The sequence below is a fragment of the Capsicum annuum genome, chromosome 2 (assembly GCF_002878395.1).
Source record: "Capsicum annuum cultivar UCD-10X-F1 chromosome 2, UCD10Xv1.1, whole genome shotgun sequence".
Classification (NCBI taxonomy): domain Eukaryota; kingdom Viridiplantae; phylum Streptophyta; class Magnoliopsida; order Solanales; family Solanaceae; genus Capsicum; species Capsicum annuum.
The window spans coordinates 104608258-104629532 of NC_061112.1; the positions used below are offsets into that span (position 1 = coordinate 104608258).

At 38.4% G+C, this 21275-nt stretch overlaps 2 protein-coding genes across 3 annotated transcripts; one reads left to right on the top strand and one right to left on the bottom strand.

The window, feature by feature from the left end:
• Positions 1–425: 425 nt before the first annotated feature.
• LOC107858881 (C-type lectin receptor-like tyrosine-protein kinase At1g52310) lies at positions 426–13059 on the top strand. 2 transcript variants are annotated; one of them, XM_016703684.2, is made up of 5 exons: positions 426–765; positions 889–952; positions 3977–4405; positions 4656–5211; positions 12241–13059. In XM_016703684.2, exons 1-5 carry the CDS (start codon positions 688–690, stop codon positions 12767–12769), a joined length of 1656 nt encoding a protein of 551 aa, XP_016559170.1. In that variant the 5' UTR covers positions 426–687; the 3' UTR covers positions 12770–13059. The 2 variants fall into 2 exon arrangements, with proteins under 2 accessions (XP_016559170.1, XP_016559171.1); XM_016703685.2 differs by having other exon boundaries at positions 453–765; positions 3980–4405.
• A 395-nt stretch (positions 13060–13454) lies between these two features.
• Positions 13455–19949, bottom strand: LOC107858882 (allantoate deiminase 1). Its single transcript, XM_016703686.2, has 12 exons — positions 19647–19949; positions 18608–18696; positions 18224–18327; positions 18068–18152; positions 17838–17954; positions 15550–15659; positions 15364–15469; positions 15171–15257; positions 14469–14711; positions 14237–14362; positions 14004–14165; positions 13455–13710 (listed from the first exon to the last, which is right to left on the bottom strand). Exons 1-12 carry the CDS (start codon positions 19792–19794, stop codon positions 13588–13590), a joined length of 1500 nt encoding a protein of 499 aa, XP_016559172.1. The 5' UTR covers positions 19795–19949; the 3' UTR covers positions 13455–13587.
• Between the last annotated feature and the right edge of the window lie 1326 nt (positions 19950–21275).

Here is a 21275-nt window from a genome sequence, read left to right on the forward strand (position 1 = left end):
ACTATCATAGGTGAAGGGATTTCGATTAAAAAGGATAAATAAGTTGTCCAATTAAGTAGAAGTCCTCCAATTTTTTTAAATTAGATGGGAGAGAATTTTTTTTTGAGTTTTTTTTTTAAGTTTTTCCATTCGAACAACTTGTCCCAGTTGTAGAACAATTTTGGTAGTTATTCCACAACTTTGTGAAGTTGTTCAATAACTAGGCACAGTTGTCCTACAACTACACCTAGTTATTGAACAACTAGGCGTAGCTATTCGACAACTGAGAGAAGTTGTTTAGACAACTAACCTAGTTGTCCCACAACTATTCTAATTGTTTAAGGAACTTAATTTTCTTTTTTTAGGGACAAGTTTGTGAGTCCCACTTAATATTTTTTTTTTTTTTTAATTGGAAACTTGCTGGGCCCTTGTGGCTTATTTTTCTCCATAAAAGTAGAAAGAAACAAAGGCTGATATGAAAGTTGAAATTTTATTTCTCTCTTTGGATTTGACGTAAGTCATTAAGGGAGTGTGGGGACAAACCAAAAGGTGAGAGTCTGAACAAACACTTCTTCCTTCTTCAACTAACCATTCAACACTCCAAATGTGAACTCCTTAAAAACCCTACCCACCCAACCCCATATCCACAATGCCCAGCCCCACACTCACAAATTCAGCCTAGGTTTTGCTATACAGTAAGACAAAGTGATGATGGGTGTTAACCATCTCATGTTCCCTTTGCTTCTGCTTTCTTGTTTTTTGCTTCAGCTCTCTGCTTCCACTTCTGTAAGTTTAAAACCCCTATTCTTTTTATTTAGATTGAAGGGTGTCTGAATATGTCATCAGAATTCATTTACTGTGTGAATTTGGTAAAAAAGGTTCTGATTTTTATTTTATATTTTTTTTCAGGTCTCTAATAAGACAGTTGATTCACAAGTAGCTCCATCTTCTGAGAATCAAAGTCAAGAGGATGGTACTTTTTTAGTACTAATTTAGACTATTGTTCAGTTAATTACCTTGGAATTGATAGTTTGGCTTGTGCTAATAAGATTAGGGCTCTTTTCAGAATTAGTAATGGAGTTGAATCTATAATTATCTTTCAATTTATTGGTTAATTATATGTTACTGTGTGCGTCCAGTCAAACGGGAGCTTTGGTGTGACTGTTAAAGTTGCTGCCATGTGATGATGAGGTCACGGGTTCAAGCTGTTTACGGGTTCAAGCTGTGCAAACAGCTTCTTGCAGAAATGTAGGGTAAGGCTGCGTACAATTGACCCTTATGGTCCTTGCCTGGACCCTGCACACAACAAGAGCTTTAGTGCATTGGGCTGCCTTTTCTGTGCATCCCACAAAATATATTGGAATTTCTTAGTAATGCTTTTTATGGGATGTGTGTATATTTATGTGTTAATTTTCATTTAAACTAGCACAGTGAACTTTCGAGTTTGGAACAAATAAATGCTAGCAAATCCAATCTTGTTCATCAACTTGCCATAGTTTCAAGGTCTACAGCTTGGGGTATCTTGGGCCAAAATATCATTCATAAATGGAGATATTGAGGACGATGTCACTTCCCAGTATCATTAAGCTCAGGCCATAGAAGACTATCTTGCAGCCAGTTATCCCTCCAAAAACAAAAATAGAAGATGAACTTCCAAACTTTTATTAACCAACCTCCACTTCCGGTTTCCAAAGTTATTGATTCCCAATGACTGCCTCCAAGACAGTTGTGCTTGCAATCAGAACAATGTTTTGACTGGCGTGTATTCCTTTTAAGAAATCCTGGTGGTCATAATCATCTAATTGGAATTTAAGTTTTTCAGTGGATAAAGGAACAGAAGTGGATTCTGTTCATTTCATCCATAAAAGATATTTAGGTTGCTCTTTAAAGTGAAAATTTGGTTGTATTTGAGGGAGATAATATATATGTTTTTATGGTGGATTAATGATGACCTTGATGAATAATGTGGGGATCCTTTCACAGTGATGCACTCTTTTAGAAATTGCTAATTTGATGATGTGTTTCACCCTTTTTCCTGAGAAAACTGCACTAAGTGTTGGGAGGAACAACGTGTCTAATGTTGATCAGCATGTAGAGCTGTGGTAGTTTCACTTGTATTCTGGCTTGATATTACTGCATCTTTCATTTGAGATATCACAGCAGATTTGTTTGAAATGGGAATAGAATGAAAGCAGTAGGGAAATTATGGTGATCCAACTTTATCTTACCTTTCTCCCCTGCAATTTTTGAATATTGATGGTTTTAACTGGATATTTCCAGTCATATGGAATGTGATTCCTACATGCTGTATAAGCCTCGTTTCTAGGACCTTTGCTTTCAAGTCTTTAAGTTATCCCTGCAAATTATGGTGTTAGACATGCTGCTACACGTGTAGAAATGTCATGCCAAGAACCATGTAGCTGTTCATTTTAGCTTCCACAATTACAAAGAAAATTTGGTCCCAACCTTTCTTTTCCATTCGTTCTGTAGGAAAAAGAAGTAAGTTCTAATTTTTATTGAACTGACATGGGTGATTACTTCTCCTGTGAGATCTTCATTTCTGCTGTGGTTAAAAAAGATGAGTAATTGTTGCTACATCAGTAAAGCTGTGGATAATCTCAGAGAAAACTGACTTTTGGGTTGATTGAACACAGTTAGGAGTCCAAGCTGAACGAAAAGTGAAGAGCCCGCTGAAGCTTAAATTAAATGCACTAAGTTTGGTTTTGCTATTCAGAACTTGGTACTTTCATTCATCCGTCTTTCTTGAATCTAGCACACCTTCTGTCTCAATAAATAAAATGTGAAAACTGAATTTAACTCAATGTTAAACCTCAACTAATCTGAATGACATCACACAATTCATAACACAGAGGCCAAACAATGTTTACCCCCTATCAGGTTTATAAGACACGGGTAGAGGGAAGGGAATGAATAACTAACCCTGTAGTTACAGTCATTGGCAATGAACAGGTGGAAGCATTGTTCTTGGGCTTTCTTATTTCTTAAGCTTACTTTGAGATGGCAGTGATGGCCAATTGTGCTGAATCTTTCAATCTCCGAATCTTGAGACCTTATCCGAAATGAATTCTAAATTCGAAGCTGATCCCTCAGTTGTTGGCATAATCAAGTAAATAAAACACAATTCATTTGCCAGTTCATTCATGAAGATAAAGATTCTTTTTAGAGTGAAAAGTCATCTTTAGTTGTGGTACTAGATATGACTAGTTCATAATGCCTGAGCTTTATTGTTCATCATGACATATTAGATATAAACAAGTTCGTGATACCAGAGTTTTATGGTGCATCATGAATTTAAGATCTAACTGTTCAGAACAACTTTTTTTTTTGCTAAAATATTTCTCGGCTCTTGTTTGCTTTCGGAACATTCTTTCGTGCAAACTTTCTTCATGTTTTTTTTTTTTTGAATTCTATTTGCAAAGATCCATTCTGCTCCTTTTACCATGTTGTATGCAATCCCTTGTCCTCAAAAAGTAGGGGAAGCTAGAAGAATGCTACTGCAGGGAAGCAACTTAGGAGCTTTTCACTCGATAAATATCCAAAAACTTAGGAAGCCTTGAGTCGGGTGGAGGATCAAGGATTTTAAAGTGATGATGCTCTACTATATTTAGCATAATGTTGTATGCGGCATAAAATCAATCGATTCAATCGTATTCGACGTTTTCGATACAAAATATAGACACATAAGTAAAACATCACCAAAATTTCATTATCTTTTTTGAACCCATAATTTGACATGTGTAATGAGTTCAATTGTAAGAACCTAAAGGTTGAACCTGTCAAATTTAAATCCTAGATCCGATGTTGTTAATGCACAATCACTATAACTACCAAATATAATTGCGGTAGAGGTAAGAGCTGTGTACATTCTACCCTCCCCAGATTCCTTGTGGGTTTACACTGGATATGTTTTTTTTTTTAAAACTGGTCTAGTTATTATGTCTCATCTCTTTGACACTATTGTTTACTGTTTCTCAAGCAGGAAGATGTGATCCTGGTTGGTTTAGCAGCCCAAGTGGGAAAAAGTGTTTCAAATATAATGCGACCTCTTTGCAATGGAATGAATCAGAGATTTACTGCAATGGTTTTGGGGGAAACCTGGCTTCCATAACATCTTTAGAAGAACTGAACTTTGTCCAAAAGCTCTGTGGCAATGATAGTAATGGATGCTGGGTTGGCGGAAGGAGCATCAATACGACAGCTGGTTTGGGTTGGAAATGGTCTGATAATGCATCTAGCTGGAATGAGAGTATTGCTTCCAAGAAAACTTTGGTCTCTAGTTGCAAAAATTCCTCATGCTATGACTTTAAGTCTGTGGATTTGTGTACATCGATAACCACTGGTGCTACACCCCTTATAGCTGAGAGATGCAACGTAACTCATGCTTCTATATGCTCGCTTGATTCTGGTAAGTGATTGCAAACCGACTTATTTCTAATTGCTTTTCCTTCACCAAGTGTGATTTTGAAAAGTGGGAGCAAACTCTTCCCCTGATATAGTGTGGTTATAATATGTGACTAACAACTCCACTGTCCCCTTTTATTTTTTCCTTAAGCAGTGGATTTTAGTTAACCATTATACTGGCATCCATCGTTATCTAAATAAATCTATATTTGTTAATGATTTTTAATGATCTTGTGATTATATTGATACATCAGGGAGCAAGTGTCGCCATATGCGTTGCCATAGAGAATATCTCATTATTCTTGCAGTTGTGAGTGGGTTGATTCTTTGCACCACTTCAGCTATTGTGATATGGCTTCTTGTATATAGGCGAAGTAAAAGACGCAGGAGATCTCGTGCATCAGTTGCATTAGTTCCCCCATCCTGGAAGATATTCAATCGTGACGAAGTAAAATCCATGACAAAGAATTTCAGTGAAGCAAATCGTCTCCTTGGGGATGCCAAAACAGGTGGTACCTATAGTGGGCTTTTACCCGATGGTTCAAGGGTGGCTGTGAAAAGATTAAAGAGGTCCGGCTTTCAGAGAAAGAAGGAGTTTTATTCCGAGATTGGAAGGGTTGCAAGACTTCATCATCCAAATCTGGTGTCTATCAAAGGATGTTGTTATCATCATGGTGACCGCTACATTCTGTACGAGTTTATTATCAATGGACCCCTGGATAGATGGCTACACCATATTCCTAGAGGAGGTAGGAGTTTGGACTGGAGCATGAGAATGAAAGTCACCACCACCCTTGCACAAGGAATTGCGTAAGTAGCATTCATATATTATCCTCATCTACACTGTTGATTAGGAATAGTTATTAAAACTTATCCTGGGCTGAATGATTTTTGTCAGTATGTGAGTTTGTTCTCTAGATTTCATGCTTCCCTTCTTGACATGACTATGAGCTCATATATACATGTTTTGGGTTGATTTCAATTGGAGGATGTTATCATGGAAGTTATACAAGGGATGGTAAGAATGCGTGATTTATAATATTAAAAAAAGAATGCATGAAAAATTGCAATTTTTTGTTGTCCCCTAATTTTTCATTCAGAAGCCAGTTGAAAAATTGCACATTCTAGACCAACAATCTTCTTGTTAGCACATAACACAATTTATTAGCAAAACTTTATTGGTCTACAACATCTCCTTATCTGTTTTAGCTACTCCAGCTAGTTCTTATTGCCCTAGCTCTGCACTGGCCTTCTGGCTTCCTGTGTTCACTTTCCGGGGGTGGGGTGTGGGTCAACTTAAGTATTCGAGCAGGAGCGCTCGTCATGAATCTTTTTTTTAAAAGGTAACATATTTGTATATTTATATAAAGACTACACATAAACTGTGTACTCCTTAATTACAGATTACAAAAGTATAGAGCATCTGATCTTCTGTCATCTCGCAAGGATTCTAATACATCAAAGATTGTTTCATGATATTCTAAACTTCATCTTAATCTTCTGGAAATGGTTGGCTTTATTTTCTAAACATTGTTGGTTTCTCTCTTCCCAAACTCTCCAACAATTGCACGCAGGAATAATCTTCCATCTCATTTTCTGAATTGTGTTACTGCCTTCTCTGTTCCAGCATGCCAGCACAACAACAACAACAACATACCCAGTATATTTCCACGAAGTGGGGTCTGGGGAGAGTAAGTGTGCGCAGTCCATACCACTACCTCAGAATGAAGTAGAGAGGCTGTTTCCGATAAACCCCTGGCTCAGGACAAAAATAGTATAAAGAACATCATAAAACAAAAAATAAACAACAAAATGGAATAACACCCAGTAGGTTATAACAGAAACAAGACACCCACCGAGTAGTACTATAAACTAAATATAATAACAATAACAAACCCAGTGTATTCCCACATAGTGGGGTCTGAGGGGTAAGATGTACGCAGTCCATACCACTACTTCAGGAGAAGTAGAAAGACTATTTCCGATAGACCCCCGACTCAAGACAAGGAATAATAAACAAATACCTAATAAAGCATGGAACAAGATGTCAAGACATAAATACACCACCCACAAGGAATAAAAAACAAAGAATAGTAAACAAATTCGTAATAAAGCATGCAACAAAGTGTCCTAGCAAGAATAATACATCTTCCAAGTAATGCCCTATCCCAATGACTCAAACTGGCACTAGCCTTCTATCCTAATCCGCGTCCTCCAGATCTTCCTATCTAGGGTCATATCCTCAGTGAGCTGTAACTGCTCCATTCCCGCCTGATCACCTCTCTCCAGTATTTCTTCGACCTACCCCTACCTCGCCTGAAACCATCCAAAGCAAGCTTCTCACACCTACGAACTGGGGCATCCGTGCCCCTCCTCATCACATGCCTGAACCATCTCAATCGGACTTCCCGCATCTTGTCCTCTATCGAAGCCACACCAACCTTTTCCCGAATAGTCTCATTTCGAACTCTATCACCCCTATTAAGCCCACACATGCAACACAACATCCACATTTCCGCCACCTTCAATTTTTGAATGTGAGAGTTCTTGACTGGCCAACATTTCGCTTTATACAACATGGCCGGACGGATTGCCACCCATAGAATTTGCCTTTAAGCTTGGGCGGCACCTTCCTATCACACAACACCCCTGAGGCGAGCTTTCACTTCATCCATTCCGCCCCAATACGGTGGGAGACATCTTCGTCAATCTCATCATTCCCCTGAATCATGGATCCAAGATACTTGAAACTATCCCTCTTACACACCGTCTGGGAATCCAATCTTACTACCATCTCGTCTTCCTGTCTCGCGTCATTAAACTTGCATTCCAAATATTCTGTCTTGCTCCTGCTCAACCTGAACCCTTGATCATCTGCAAAGAGCATACACCAAGGCACCTTTCCTTGAATACGTCGCGTCAACACATCCATCACCAAAGCAAACTAAAACGGGCTAAGAGTGGAACCTTGGTGCAACCCCGTCAAGACAGGGAAATGCTCTGAGTCTCCTCTCGCCATCCTCACCTGAGTCTTAGCTCCATTATACATGCCCTTGATTGCTCTAATATACGCCACCGGTACCCCACTCACCTCCAAGCATCTCCAAAGTACCTCTCTAGGGACTTTGACGTACGCCTTCTCCAAGTCGATAAACACCATGTGTAGATCCTTCTTCCTTTCCCTAATTGTTCCACCAGTCTCCGCACCAGGTGAATTGCCTCCGTCGTCGAGCGCCCGGGCATAAATCCAAACTGATTCTCCGAGATAGACACTATCCTCCTCAACCTCAACTCGACCACTCTCTCCCGAATCTTCATAGTGGGGCTCAATAACTTAATACCTCTATAGTTATTGCAACTCTGAATGTCACCCTTGTTCTTATAAAGAGGGATCATGGTACTCCATCTCCAAGCCTCGGGCATTTTCGCCGACTTGAAAACGCCGTTAAATAATTCAGTCAACCACCTTAAGCCAGCCTCGCCAGAGAACTTCCAAAAATCCACAGGGATCTCATCTGGCCCCGTCGCCCTACCCCTACGCATCCTGCGAACAGCCTCTCTGACCTCTTCTACCTTAAAACGTCTATAATAACTAAAATCACGACACCCCTCTGTGTGCTCCAGCTCCCCTAACACAATAACTCTATCCCATTCGTCATTCAATAACCTATCTAAGTACGACTGTCATCTCTTCTTAATGTGACCATCCTCCACCAATACGTACTATCTTCCCCCTTAATGCACTTCACTTGGTCGAGGTCACGACCCTTCCTCTTCCTAGCCTTAGCAAGCCTAAACAACCTCTTTTCCCCTCCTTTCTCCTCTAACCCCACATACAAGCTCTCGAACGCTGCCGTCTTAGCCGCCGTGACTGCTAACTTAGCCTCCTTCCTAGCTATCCTGTACTCCTCCCTATTAGCCCGCTTCTCATCTTCATCCTTACTCTCACCCAACTTAGCATACGCCCCTTTCTTAGTCTCTACTTTCTTCTTAACTTTTTCATTCCACCACCAATCCCCCTGACGATGGCCGGCACAACCCCTGGAAATAATACCCAACACCTCACTAGCAGTCTCCTTGATGCACCTGCACTCCCACATCCCCATTCGCGCTACCTTCTCCCCTATCTCCCTTGCATTCGCCGGCGTAAGGCCGCCCCACTTTATTCTAGGTCTACCCTCCTCACCCGTTCTCTTCTTATCTTTCTTAATACCTAAGTCCATCACCAAGAGCCTATGCTGGGTCGAAAGATTCTCACTCGGGATGACTTTACAGTCCTTACACAACACCCTATCCCCTTTCCTAAGCAGCAAAAAGTCAATTTGCGTCTTGGCTATCGTACTTCGAAAGGTGATCGTCCTTCTTCGGGAAGCTCGAAATCACCATTACCAACCCAAAGGACCTCGCAAAATCCAACAGAGCAGCTCCCTCTTCATTTCTCTCCCCAAAACCAAAACCGGCGTACACATCGCCAAAGCCTCCCGGTAACGCCCCAATATGCCCATTGAAATCTCCTGCTATAACAATCTTCTCAGAACTAGGCACTCCTCTCACCACCTCATCCAACGCCTCCCAAAACCGCATCTTCTCCTCCCCATCCAAGCCCACTTGCGGTGCATAAACACTACACACGATCAGAGTAGACCCCCCAATGACCAACTTAACAGTCATCAACCTATCGCTGATCCTCTTAACCTCCACTACCTGCCCTCTAAGCTTTTCATCTACTAAGATGCCAACTCCATTCCTACGCCTCTCGCTACCAGAGTACCAAAGCTTGTAACCATCCACATCCCTAGTCTTAGACCCTACCTACTTAGTCTCCTGCACACACGCAATATTGATCCTCCTCTTTCTAAGAATCTTCACCAGCTCTATAGACTTACCCTGAAGAGTACCTATATTCCAAGACCCAACCCGTAGCCTATCAACTCTAGCAACACGTCTTTCTCTACCTCCCCTAACGCCGGGCCTACACTCCCACACCCGCCCTCCCTCCTCCCTCACCCCCAACACAGGCCCCCGCCCCAACCCCTTCGGACATAACCCTATCCTACCGTCAATGCTCACAGCCACAACTCCCAGAAAAACTCACAACGACAATAATAAAGCAACAACAGGAAATAGAAGTCACAGGCACAGTATATGTAATAATAAAGAAAAAGTCAAACCCACAAATTATAACTAAGTTAAGCAATGGAATAAACCGGAGATATACGACAACAAACAATCCCAACAAATTAAGCGCAAGTCAAGATACAGGAGATAATATTAGAATTTATACAAAGATTGAAATAGCAAAGGTTAGAAGTCACCGGGTTACGCTTGTAGACCAAGTCCTCTTTTCCTGCCTGGTATGTTGGATCCCAGCAAACTGATGCAGAAACTGGTCGCCGGGATATTATGTCCGGAGCTTCGTCGGAGTGCCGCCGGAATCAGATCTTGTCGGAATCAGATCTGGTCGAAACCAGCAAAACTGTCAGATGAACCCGCCGGATCCCGCCGGATCGGTCACTTGTGACCGGAGCTGCGCGTTGCCTATGTCGCCGGAGTCGAGCCGACGACGACCTTGACCGCCGGCGAAAGCAACGAGTGATTCGAACGACGGAGGGGGACAGGGAACGGGAGAGAGAAGAGGGTAGAGAGAACTGGGGAGAGAGAAAGAGGGAGTGGGGGTTATCCTTGCCTGTTACCGGCGCTCCGACGTCGTCGCCGGCGTCAGCCGGGCAGTGGTTGTGGGTTTAGTGAACGTTAGTTGGTTACAGTGCACGTTAGAGAAAGAAAAATTAACAAGAAACTACTAAACACACTCATAGCACTACGACTACCAGTACGGTTACAAACAAAGCATCCCACCCTACTAGCATGGACACACTCCCACCTACTACCCCTCTACCCTAATACTTGTTCTCCACATCTTCCACATGTTCCTATCTAGGGTCATATCCAGCATGCTAGCACATCAACTATATTATTTGGCATGGTCCACAAAATCCCCCTAAAGTTGAGGAACATCCTCCATAGTTGTTCAGTCCGTTCACAGTGCAAAAACAGATGACTGTCTCAGCTTTTACTATCAAATATTGTAGGAAAGCTGTGTACTGATGTTTTATTTGGGGATGCATTGTTAACTATTTATGACCCTATTTAAAGGTGGCAGAATGTTAAACTTGTATCTATGTAATATTCCTTTGAAAAGGAAATGATAGTGGATAAGGCTTTCAGAGGTTTATGAGATCACTCACCGCCTGGTGCCCAGTAGCAGACCCAGAATTTTAAAAAAATCCCGAGTGATGATTTCCCTTTAACAAGATTGTTACCGATCATAAGTGTAACAACAAACTCTTTGAGCATAATAATAGGAAAATTTAATGGAAAGAGAGAAAAAAGTTTATAAGAAACTACATAAAAAAAGTGAACAAAGAGAGTAAGAGCCTGTTTGATTGGCTTATTTTAAGTGCTTTTAAGTCAAAATAGCTTGTACACACTTTAGAATTTCTAAGTTAAAACCAAGTTAAAGTAAAAGTGAGCAAACTAAAAGGAAAGCCAATAGAGGAAGTATGGAAAAGAAAAAACAACTTGTATGGGAGAAAAAGAAGGAAAAGTTGAGTAAGAATAAAAGGACGGCAGCTTTTAGAAATTTGTTTCACCTGGGAATCGAATCTCTGCTCTTTCCCCCCAAATTATGTACCTTCAAGTCAGTCCCCCAACCAAAGCACTTCCCTGAAAATTTTGATTGATTGGTGATGCTACTCAGCATACATATCCAATTTTTTAGAAGTTTCTATGTAAGGCTATATAATTCGTGCCCGGCTCAATAGGTGTTCGCACACCCGAAACAGTGCATGTGGGTCCTCCCTACCAACGCCCAATGCGAGATATATACGGAAGAAATCTTGAAAGGTAAAAGAAGAATCCAATTATTCATGAAGATCTGGCGAGACAATTAACATAAGATAGCTCGGTCCTTGCGCTTATCTATCATCACCAGATTTAATTTTATGGAACGAGTTACTATGATTCTGGTAGTTCAACTTTTCTTTTGACTTATTTGTTCAGATGTATTATTTTCCATAATTTATTTGGTTTACATTGAAAATTATAGGTCACTTGAGTAAGCGGGTTATTTTGCTCCTTTTGGAGATTTAGAAAGTTTGCAAGTAGGTCTTTATAATTTTAATATACTACAAGGAATTCAAGCAGAAGTAAGTGAGAAAAGATAAAATACTTGAGGAAATGGATGCCAGGGACATCTCCTTTAGAAACAAAAACTTCATACTTTATAGAATAGTTACATCTTACAGTCTTTTTGCATCCACGAGTTCCCACTTTGAGTGTTTTGCATTGTTTTAGGTAGGATGTCTATGGAAAGTAAAATGTTGAATACGTCCGCGCATGTATAAGAGTCTATGGAGGTCACTGTCATAAGCGAAGCAACCAAGATGCCTAGTTCTGGTTATCAAGGATAGGTAAGTAAGACCAGTCATTCCTAGGATGTTATATTTATTGAAATTGAAAAATGGACAAAGATGATACCGGGTCTATTACTAAATTATGTTAGTATGTTACTAAACTAAGATACCACCTAAGTAATTAATGGATTTGTGGGATCTAGCAAGCATGTTAAGTACTGCATAAGGTGAGAATGACTGGTCTTCTTGTGTTATTGTTAACGATGAAATGTTTGGTTGTTGGAAACTCTGTTTTGTCGCACTGTCTCTGCTAGTGCTCAAGCGAAAGTGTGCGCGATCTAAAAACGCGACATTGTTTTCTAGTTTCTACCTTAGCAATTTCTTTGCTTTTACATAGTTTAGTGCTTACTTTCATCAAATGTGACAGGTTTCTTCATGACAAAGTGAAGCCACAAGTTGTGCATAGGGATATTCGTGCAAGCAATGTTCTTCTTGATGAAGATTTTGGAGCCCATCTAATGGGAGTTGGTTTGTCTAAGTTTGTACCATGGGAAGTTATGCATGAGAGGAGAGTCATGGCAGGTGGTACTCATGGGTATCTTGCTCCGGAGTTTGTTTACAGAAATGAGCTTACTACAAAGAGCGACGTCTACAGCTTTGGAGTCCTCTTGCTTGAAATAGTTAGTGGACGAAGACCAGCACAGGCAGTTGATTCCGTTGGGTTTCAAAGTATATTTGAATGGGCCACGCCTCTGGTGCAGGCTCATCGATATGTTGAACTCTTGGATCCTCTCATATCATCTTCTTCCTCTTCTCAGATTCCTGAAGTTAGTGTCATCCAAAAAGTTGTTGATCTTGTTTATTCTTGTACACAACATGTTCCATCAATGCGTCCGAGGATGTCACACGTTGTCCATCAGCTACAACAATTAGCTCAGCCTCCTGTTGTAAAGTAAGTGGGTAAGCATTATAGATCAGCATTTCTTTTGACTGAAGCCAGCCTGCAATACAGAACTTTTATCCTAGTTGCAAGGGCCTATTAGGAATTATTTTGAAAACTTGCTAATGGAGGCATGAACCAGTCCATAATGGTTGAGATGTAATACAACTACTAATCTGTGTGTGAAAGGCTAGTTGATTTTTCACTAAAGCCACCATGCTTTCGTCTGGTGCAGCTTTGTATTGTTTACTTCAACACCACGGTCAACCGATTCCGATTCAATGTATGTCCATGAAATTTTCGTGAGATCCTGCCATAGTGTTTCCAACTAATTTTCTTTAGTTTTCTTCAAGACTTGAAACACTGTAATTTGAAGAAGTGGTTTGAGTGTTTTTCAAAGAACAGTTCTTTCCGTTACAAAATACAAGCTTTAAAAAAATCTAAAAATATTCGAACACTTTGTTTTTGCACCAGTTACCCATTTCTCCAACAAATTTTTTCCCAAAAAGCATCCGCCATGCCTAAACTTAGCTGGATCTACACCTAGACTCGGAACTTATGAGCGTCTTTTTCAACGAAGACCCTTTCCTCCACTTGTGGTTTCTATTTTTTCTTGTTTATGCTTCTCCATTTTCTCATAATTGCAAAATCATATCGCCACTTGAATCAAGACTTTTGGTTAACGGTAGTTCACATTTAAGTAGCAGACCAACTTGCTTTATTGCAAGTATACATTCTCATTACTGCAACTATATAAGTTTAATACATGTATGTACAAAATGGGACTATGAATGGCCAACTAGCCCACTAAGTTACATTGCAAAATGACAGCAATTACAACATTGTCTCCAAAAATGCTAGGACTGCCATTCCAGCTGCCCAGACATCATCATCCGATACATGTTCTGCAGGAGAATGGCTGATGCCTCCACGACAACGCACAAATAGCATTCCCACCTATCAGAAAGTATGCAGTCATTAAAACAAATAAGAAGAAAATCACATCCAAGTGTCAATGAACGTGGTTAAGACTATGACAGACCATGGTTCGAATCCCCACATAGTTCACATTAGGTGATTACTTCCTATATACCTAAGTCAAGTACATGTGCTGGTGGGTGGGACGACAAGTACTCTATACAATGGTGTGCACAAGGTGGTTTGGTCTCCGCCTTTATATATATACTATTTTTTTTAAAAAAAGGAAATTGCATCCAAGACGTCAAATACAAGGTTCGAGTATGACTCACCTTGGTTAGATGAGACATCGCCATTGCATCGTGCCCCGCTCCACTCATTAGTACAGGAACATCACCTGGATCCTCACCGGTAATTCTTTTCAAAGCAGCATAAGATGCAGATTTTAGCTGTGTGCTCAGGCCAGGATCACAAACCACAGCATTTGCATCATGCTAAACCAACAGGAGTATTAGTCATAGAGCAGCCTACAGTTAAAGCCACAAAGGATTAAAGAATCTCTCACCTTCCGCTCAACGTTACAAAAGACGGAACGCCTATCACACATATTATAGAGTCTATTGGAAAATTCATAAATTATAGCTTCTCGTCCCATGTCATCCATTGCACGTACATCTATGGTGAATGTTACCTGTGAAAATAGGACATATAGTAATAAACATTCCATGAATTCGAGTTTCCATATATGGATAACGAACAACATGGAATTCCTATCTCAGCAGTTAAAGAGTGCTTGCCTGCCCTGGAATGACATTACTTGCACTTGGCCAAGTTGATATCTCTCCAACAGTACAGACCAGAGATCCTGCAAGAGATTCCACTGTTGAAGATGTGCATTGACCATCATATGACAGATAATAGTCAGGTTGTTTACAAAGACTTTCCAGAAATACAATTAGTTCAGCAGCTGCAACCATAGGATCCTGTCGCATATTCATGGGTACTGTCCCGGCATGTCCTTGGGTACCTTTCACTGTCACCTGCAATAAGTAATTCAAAAGATCTGGTCAAGCAAGCTTTACTTATATCAAATTTATATGCAACAGTGTATACCAAAAGGAGGTGTTAGTCTTGACAAGTGGAAGTAGCCAAGCTGTCTTTAGAGCTCCAATTCAACAATTCCCCCTCTTATTGATTAATCGATTTATTGCCCAAGGACTTGAAATATGTTTCTTGATTTAATCAGTTACAAACTTTAGAAGTTAGCTTCAATGTGCCAAAGTAAAATCCACTTCTCCCATAGCAAGGATCATCAAGGTTCCACCTTGCAGTTCAGATTAAGATCACTGATACATAATATAAGTACTTTTCTACTTTGTAATGTCATATCACCACAAAGACCAGAAAACTAGAGCCTTAAAATGTGCTCCTACTAAGTTATATTGACAAACTTAGAATAAAAATAGACCTCTGAGAGGCGGTAGGATAAGAATACACACCTTCAACCTTGTCTGCCCTGCAATGCCTTTTACTGAAGCAAGAGGGAGACCAACATTCTCCAGTACAGGTCCCTGTTCAATGTGAACCTACAAAAGATCATTAGAATAAGATCTATCATCAGCAACTACGTTACCAGGGATATTATGAAGTAGTTAGTGACTTCGATATGGTAGATTGAGAACTATTATTGACCTCAACATAGCCCCAAACAGATTCTGGTTCATATTTGAGCTGCAAAAGATTTTCTTCTGTAGTTTCTATTGAACTTGCTCTCAGAGCACCTTGCACTGTCACACCACTGAAACACTTGGCACATTAGTGTACTGACAGACAACAGTTATACGAACAAAGACAAGCTTTTGGGTTAGCCATACAAACTTCTTATCATGCACTTGCAATGTTGAAACTGGTAATATGCCAGCAATAGCTGCACTCCCCAAGAAGGTAGACTGAAACCTTACTCCTTCCTCATCACTAAATGCAATCACCTGCAAGATGGTACATAAGATATTTGCAATATTGAAGAATAAAAAGCAGGAGATACTAAATATTCTATCATTTGATATTATCTGAAAATAAAAGCTGCAAAATGTAAGAATACAGAGAGAAGTCAAATTGGCTGCACCAATACATTAAGCAAATAGCACTACTGTAAGTGCTGTAACGATTGCTACAAATGCTCGTATTTGCACACTCCAACTCCTAATAATCCTGCTCACACAATGATCACTGGTGATCTTAAATAACATCATTTCTTTTGCCCATATCTAAATCCTAAACAGACTAGGATGCAAAAATATTATTGCACAAATTATAATGATTTTAGATGTGAAAATAAAATCCTTCATGAAGAGTTTCTACTGCTTAATTAATAACAAAAGTTGTATTTGTTAGATAGTATGGCTTAGTTCTCTCCTTGAAGGTCTAATTATGTCAAAGTACCTGAAAATTATGGAATGTAAACTCAAATTTTGGCAGTTCAAGGATATAACATTTCCAAGATGTCAGAATACACTATTTGAGCTAGCATTAGATGGCCCAAAGGGGGGAATATACAGCTCATTGGTGAGTTCACACACTTCAAAGATGAAAGAAAAGAGGTAAGAAGGACTTGCCCAAGAAGAAGAAAGTTGTGAGAAGGAGGAGAGGAAAACCATGGAATCGTTCATGCATACTCCAAAACTCTTACAGTTGGATTTGAACTTGTCCTCTTGAAGCTTACTACTATACATCAGCAAGCATAAATCTCAGAAGTTGTGAATTTTTTAGAAAATGTATTACCCTAGTATTCTATTTTGATCATATAATGATTTGGTAATACCATAGAATTCTTTACGCACTCGCGTACTCTAGCGTCCAAGTTTGCTCTCTCAGTGACTCAACTAATTAGTTATCATTTATCAAGCAGGCAGTGTGGCAGATGTCAAACTATCTCTTTGCTTAATCATACTTGCGAATGAATATCTACAGGAAATATAGATGAACAAGTGTTACACAATTGTTAATACTCCGTTTCACCTCAACATATCCAAGACGCAAGTTTGTTCTATGACAACCAAATCTGTCAAAAAACACAATTATGCTAATATTAGACCCCACCACCACTGCATTTTGCATAAAGATTCATTGCTTCACACTCTTTTGCCAGAACCAGATTCATTGCTTCACACTCTTTAGCCAGAACCATTCATTGATGCAACTTAGAATTTTCACTCTCTCCAACCCATATCCACAAACCAACATCAAGCTTGCAGATGTTGGTAATATATGCTTTCCAGTATTTTCTTCTGTTTTCTGAATGTCATGTCCTTTTCCACCAAAAATAATAAGTGCAGTCCTAGTTATGGCGAAGTGAATGAATCTACTTGTTGTAAGACTATTGCAACTACGTTGCTGGTTGCTAAATACTAATCAAGATGACAAAAATTACATCTTCTGCCACACATAGTGGGGAGACATCATCACTCTTCTGGTTATCAGCAGCATGGGAGAATATCCATTATTTCGCCTCCACTATAAAGATGAGATTTCATAATCCGGAAATATCTTAGAGAATGGAAAATGGAAGAGCCTATGGATATTCTGGTTGACGGTTGTAGGTTGCAGTTCTGAAATGTACATTTTATTCCACCATGAAGAGAGAGATAGCACAATGATAGGAATCCCGGCTAATAAGGATCTAATTTATTACTAATCACAACAGAGAGCTAACAAGTATTTACCCCATCTTCCACTTTCATGGCCTCATATTTAAGTCACATCTTTCATGGAGTCTGCAACCATAAACATTAGCTTCTGGTGAATTGGTTTTAAATGTCAACCCAATTTTTTTTAAATAAAGTTGAAAGTGAGAACATAGCCCAAATTTGTGGCAAAGCTCATGAGTTGCAAGTCAAAAGTCATAACCCGTATTAGAACCATAGTCATCAATCCAAGAGAAGTGTGGTATTTAAGTTAAAAAAGAAATTACTTAGGAAGTAATAGGGCACGCATAAAGTACAGTGCCCCTCTCAGATATAGCTGATTACTTCTAAAATGTGCATTTAAAAGTTTAATTTTAAAAAAGGAGTATACCCTTACGGTTGCAACAGGGACTAACAGAACAGAAAACATGACAGAAGATCATATTCCTGGGTAACATGTTTGCTTATATCTATGTGTCTCACCTCAACTGGCCGCGTGAGGTTACCCAACCTTCCAGAGGAATTCAATGCCTTTAATGCAGATATTGAACAAATTATTCCCAATGAGCCATCAAAGAATCCAGCATCAATAACTGTATCCTGTTATAGCACAAAAATATTCCATGTCAGGTTCTTCTGCAGCATCTTGAACTAGTAATGCTGGGAAGTAAAACAAATCTACTATAAGAAGAGGTAAGTAATCAATGCTTCACCAAATGAGAGCCAATTAACAAAGCCTTTTCACTTGGATTAATTCCTTCTGCCCGACCATGGACATTGCCCATTTGGTCCACCCACCTGGAACCAGGAGTGCTCTCAATTAAGTTTTTGAAGCATTAAAAATACAGTAAGGTAAGTCGAAAACATACGTTTTCAAGCCCGCATCTTCCATCCAAGTACGAAGAAGACTTCCTGCCCTGATCGATGCATGGCTCTGGAAGGTTCTTTCAAGGTAGCCATTTGCGTCACTTACCTGCCACACAACACAAAAAACTGTTACTTACAACACTTCTACTTATGAAAAACAGGATAACAAATAGCAGCAAAACAAGTTACAGAAAAAAAAAAAAAAAGCAAACGGTAATGCTGCAGAAATCGGTTAATGAATTTTTAACATTTGGGAAGTTTCATTGATGCATAATGTATTGTACTCTAAGAAAGATAAAAGTCAGTTACGATATAAGAAAAAAATGCTTCCCGGAAAATTTAGCTTCCACTAGTAATGATTAAAGTAGTTTGCCTTGCTCTAATACCTTTCCAAGCTCATAGAGTCTTCCAACAGCTTCCTCCTTGAGGATTTCAGGGAACAGATCATACTTTATGACTTCTACATTTTCAGTACCTAATTGTCACAAAGAGAACCACATTATAACAGATTTGAGGTATTTAGTATAAAAACAGTAACACCAATCAGGAGGGCGTGGGGGTGGGGGTGGGGGTGGGGGGTTGCAATCTGGCTAAATGAGATGAAAAGGTATCAACTTTTTGGGTTTTAGAAAGAGTCAATCATTATAAAACTTCACTATTGAAATTTTGAAATATGAAGTCTTACAGAACTACACCTAACCTGGAAAACAATCAAACTAATAAAAGAAACAGAATCATACTTGTGCACATCATGTAACATTAGGATTCAAGACAAAATAAATTGAAGATGACATGAATACGAAAGTGACAACATATAGGGACTAATTTTTCCAGTAGAAAACCTTGTCAATCACTAATTCCTATGAAACAGCTAATATAAACACAATCTCTGCTGCTCGTACTCTTCAAAAATGTTGTCGCACCCATGTTAGATCCTCCAAAAATGCACTACTTCTAGACCATCCTATACACACCTATCAACATTTTTGAAGAGTCCGAGCAACATCCATTTCAAGAACACAAGGACCAGCTCCCTTAGCAAAATAGCAAACAATATAATTTCATTTTCATAATAAAGAAAGCATTTTTTTTCTCTAAAGAGAATCAAATCAACACACATAAACTTCAACACCTAAAGTCACCAAAGAATATTCTTCAACTTTTACACAAGCTGCCCACCTGGAAGAAAGTACAAGTACTTACAAAATCATCACTAACAAAACACCAAGATACACATTAAAAAGGGGTTCTTTTATACAACCATAAATCCATCACACATCAAACAAATCATTTCCAAAATCCCATTAAAGATACCAACAGCCTTAAACATACATTTCTAACATAGATATTAAAAGGGTTCATTTATCAACCATAAGGGTCTCAAAATCACAACTAAACATGTCAAGATCAAAGCCAATAAATTACCAATGAATTTGTTGTTAGCCATGGAGAATAAAGGAAAAAGAAGAAGAAGAAAGAAGGATAAGATTGAAATAGAGCTCAACATGATTGCATGGGATATTGAAAATGAGGATGTATGGGTTGTAGTGATACAAGGAAGAGGAGCCGCCATGGCTGTTTGCTTGCAATGCTTATGGAGGAAATTAAACCACCAAAAAAAAAAAGAAAAGCAAGCAAACAAAGCCACGGCACTCCAAAATTTGGAATGAAAGTGAATATAGATTTGTGGAAATCCAATATAGACCACTACTATATGATGAGCAAATTCTTTTTCACAATATTATTAGTTTTTAACGTTAAGTACTTTTTTTCGGTCCATTTAAAAAAAAATTATCTCTTTTTTTTTAAATACTTTGATTTTAATTTTTCACATGATATGTTTATAACCGTAAGATTAAAAAATATTTTAATATATTTAACAGTATTTTAATTTAAGATCATAAGATTTTTTTTTTTTCTTAAATTATATTTTAAATTAAAATAAATCATTTCTTTTTGAGTGAAGAAAGTAGTTACTTTTAAATTATTTATTAGTAATTTTTAATTAGTTAAAAAAAATTTAAGAAGTAAATTAAAATACTTACTAATTAAAAAAAGCAGACAACTAATACTATAACACGGATTGAGTAGCAAGTATTTACCACCTCGTTTTTTGTACATGATGGCTCGTGACTGATGCTAGTAGGCACTAACTGTTGCTTTTTTTTTTTTTTGTTTGTTTTTTTGAGGATATGGGGTTACCAACTGGTGAGGGACCATAAACAAGATGCTGTAGGTCCCACTAGATATTCATGGTTGATAATTTATTTTTATTCCCTTTTAAAATCATATCCTCATTTTCTCGAGCTCAAATATAACGACATACATCATACTAAAAAAAAAAAAAATACATAAATACATAACTTATGTTTTCAATATTATTAAAAAAATTTAATTTTCTAAATATATTATAAAAATTTTATATATATACAGAATGCTATGTATATATTGCTATATTATATATATATTAATAGGGAAAGAGAGTAAACTAATTTAAAAAGTGGAAGATAGTATAATTACTTTTAAAAGGTTGGTATTTATGTTATTTATACTATATCTTAACTTGATATGATCTTTCTCGGGGTCAACCAAGTTGGAGTTGGTTAAATTAATTTCATATTTGATTTTGAACGAAAAATTTATTCTTCAATTTCTCAAAAATTTGATCCTTTTCTAATTTTTTCGTATTGAATTGGATAATGTCGAGCTTGTCGTTCATGACTTTTTCTGAAAAAGATTGCAGTTATTGTAAATGGGGTCACGAAGCATTACTAAAGACTTCTTGGACTCAAAAAAACTCAGACCGTATATTTTTTACTTGTAAAAGTTCAAAGGTAATGTTTTTTACTTCTTAATTAAATTAGTTGATTAATTACTTTGATTGGTATGAAAAACAACACACTTCACAAGCAACTATGGTGATTTGAGGTTCGTTGAAGAAAATTAAGGCCTTTGAAGAGAAATATTATTGAGCAAAAAGATATTATATTGTTGGTGTTATTGCTACTGAATTGGTGTTGCAGAAAATATGGACATTGAAGCCTAATTGTTGAA

Coding starts and splice junctions, on each gene's coding strand:
- LOC107858881 (XM_016703684.2), top strand. CDS start 688: ATGATGGGTGTTAACCATCTCATGTTCCCTTTGCTTCTGCTTTCTTGT. Junction 4,406..4,655: donor TATATGCTCGCTTGATTCTG/GTAAGTGATTGC, acceptor TTGATACATCAG/GGAGCAAGTGTCGCCATATG. Junction 5,212..12,240: donor ACCCTTGCACAAGGAATTGC/GTAAGTAGCATT, acceptor CAAATGTGACAG/GTTTCTTCATGACAAAGTGA.
- LOC107858882 (XM_016703686.2), bottom strand. CDS start 19,794: ATGGCGGCTCCTCTTCCTTGTATCACTACAACCCATACATCCTCATTT. Junction 17,955..18,067: donor TGTTAATTGGCTCTCATTTG/GTGAAGCATTGA, acceptor GTGCTATAACAG/GATACAGTTATTGATGCTGG. Junction 15,258..15,363: donor CTGTTTGGGGCTATGTTGAG/GTCAATAATAGT, acceptor GATCTTTTGTAG/GTTCACATTGAACAGGGACC.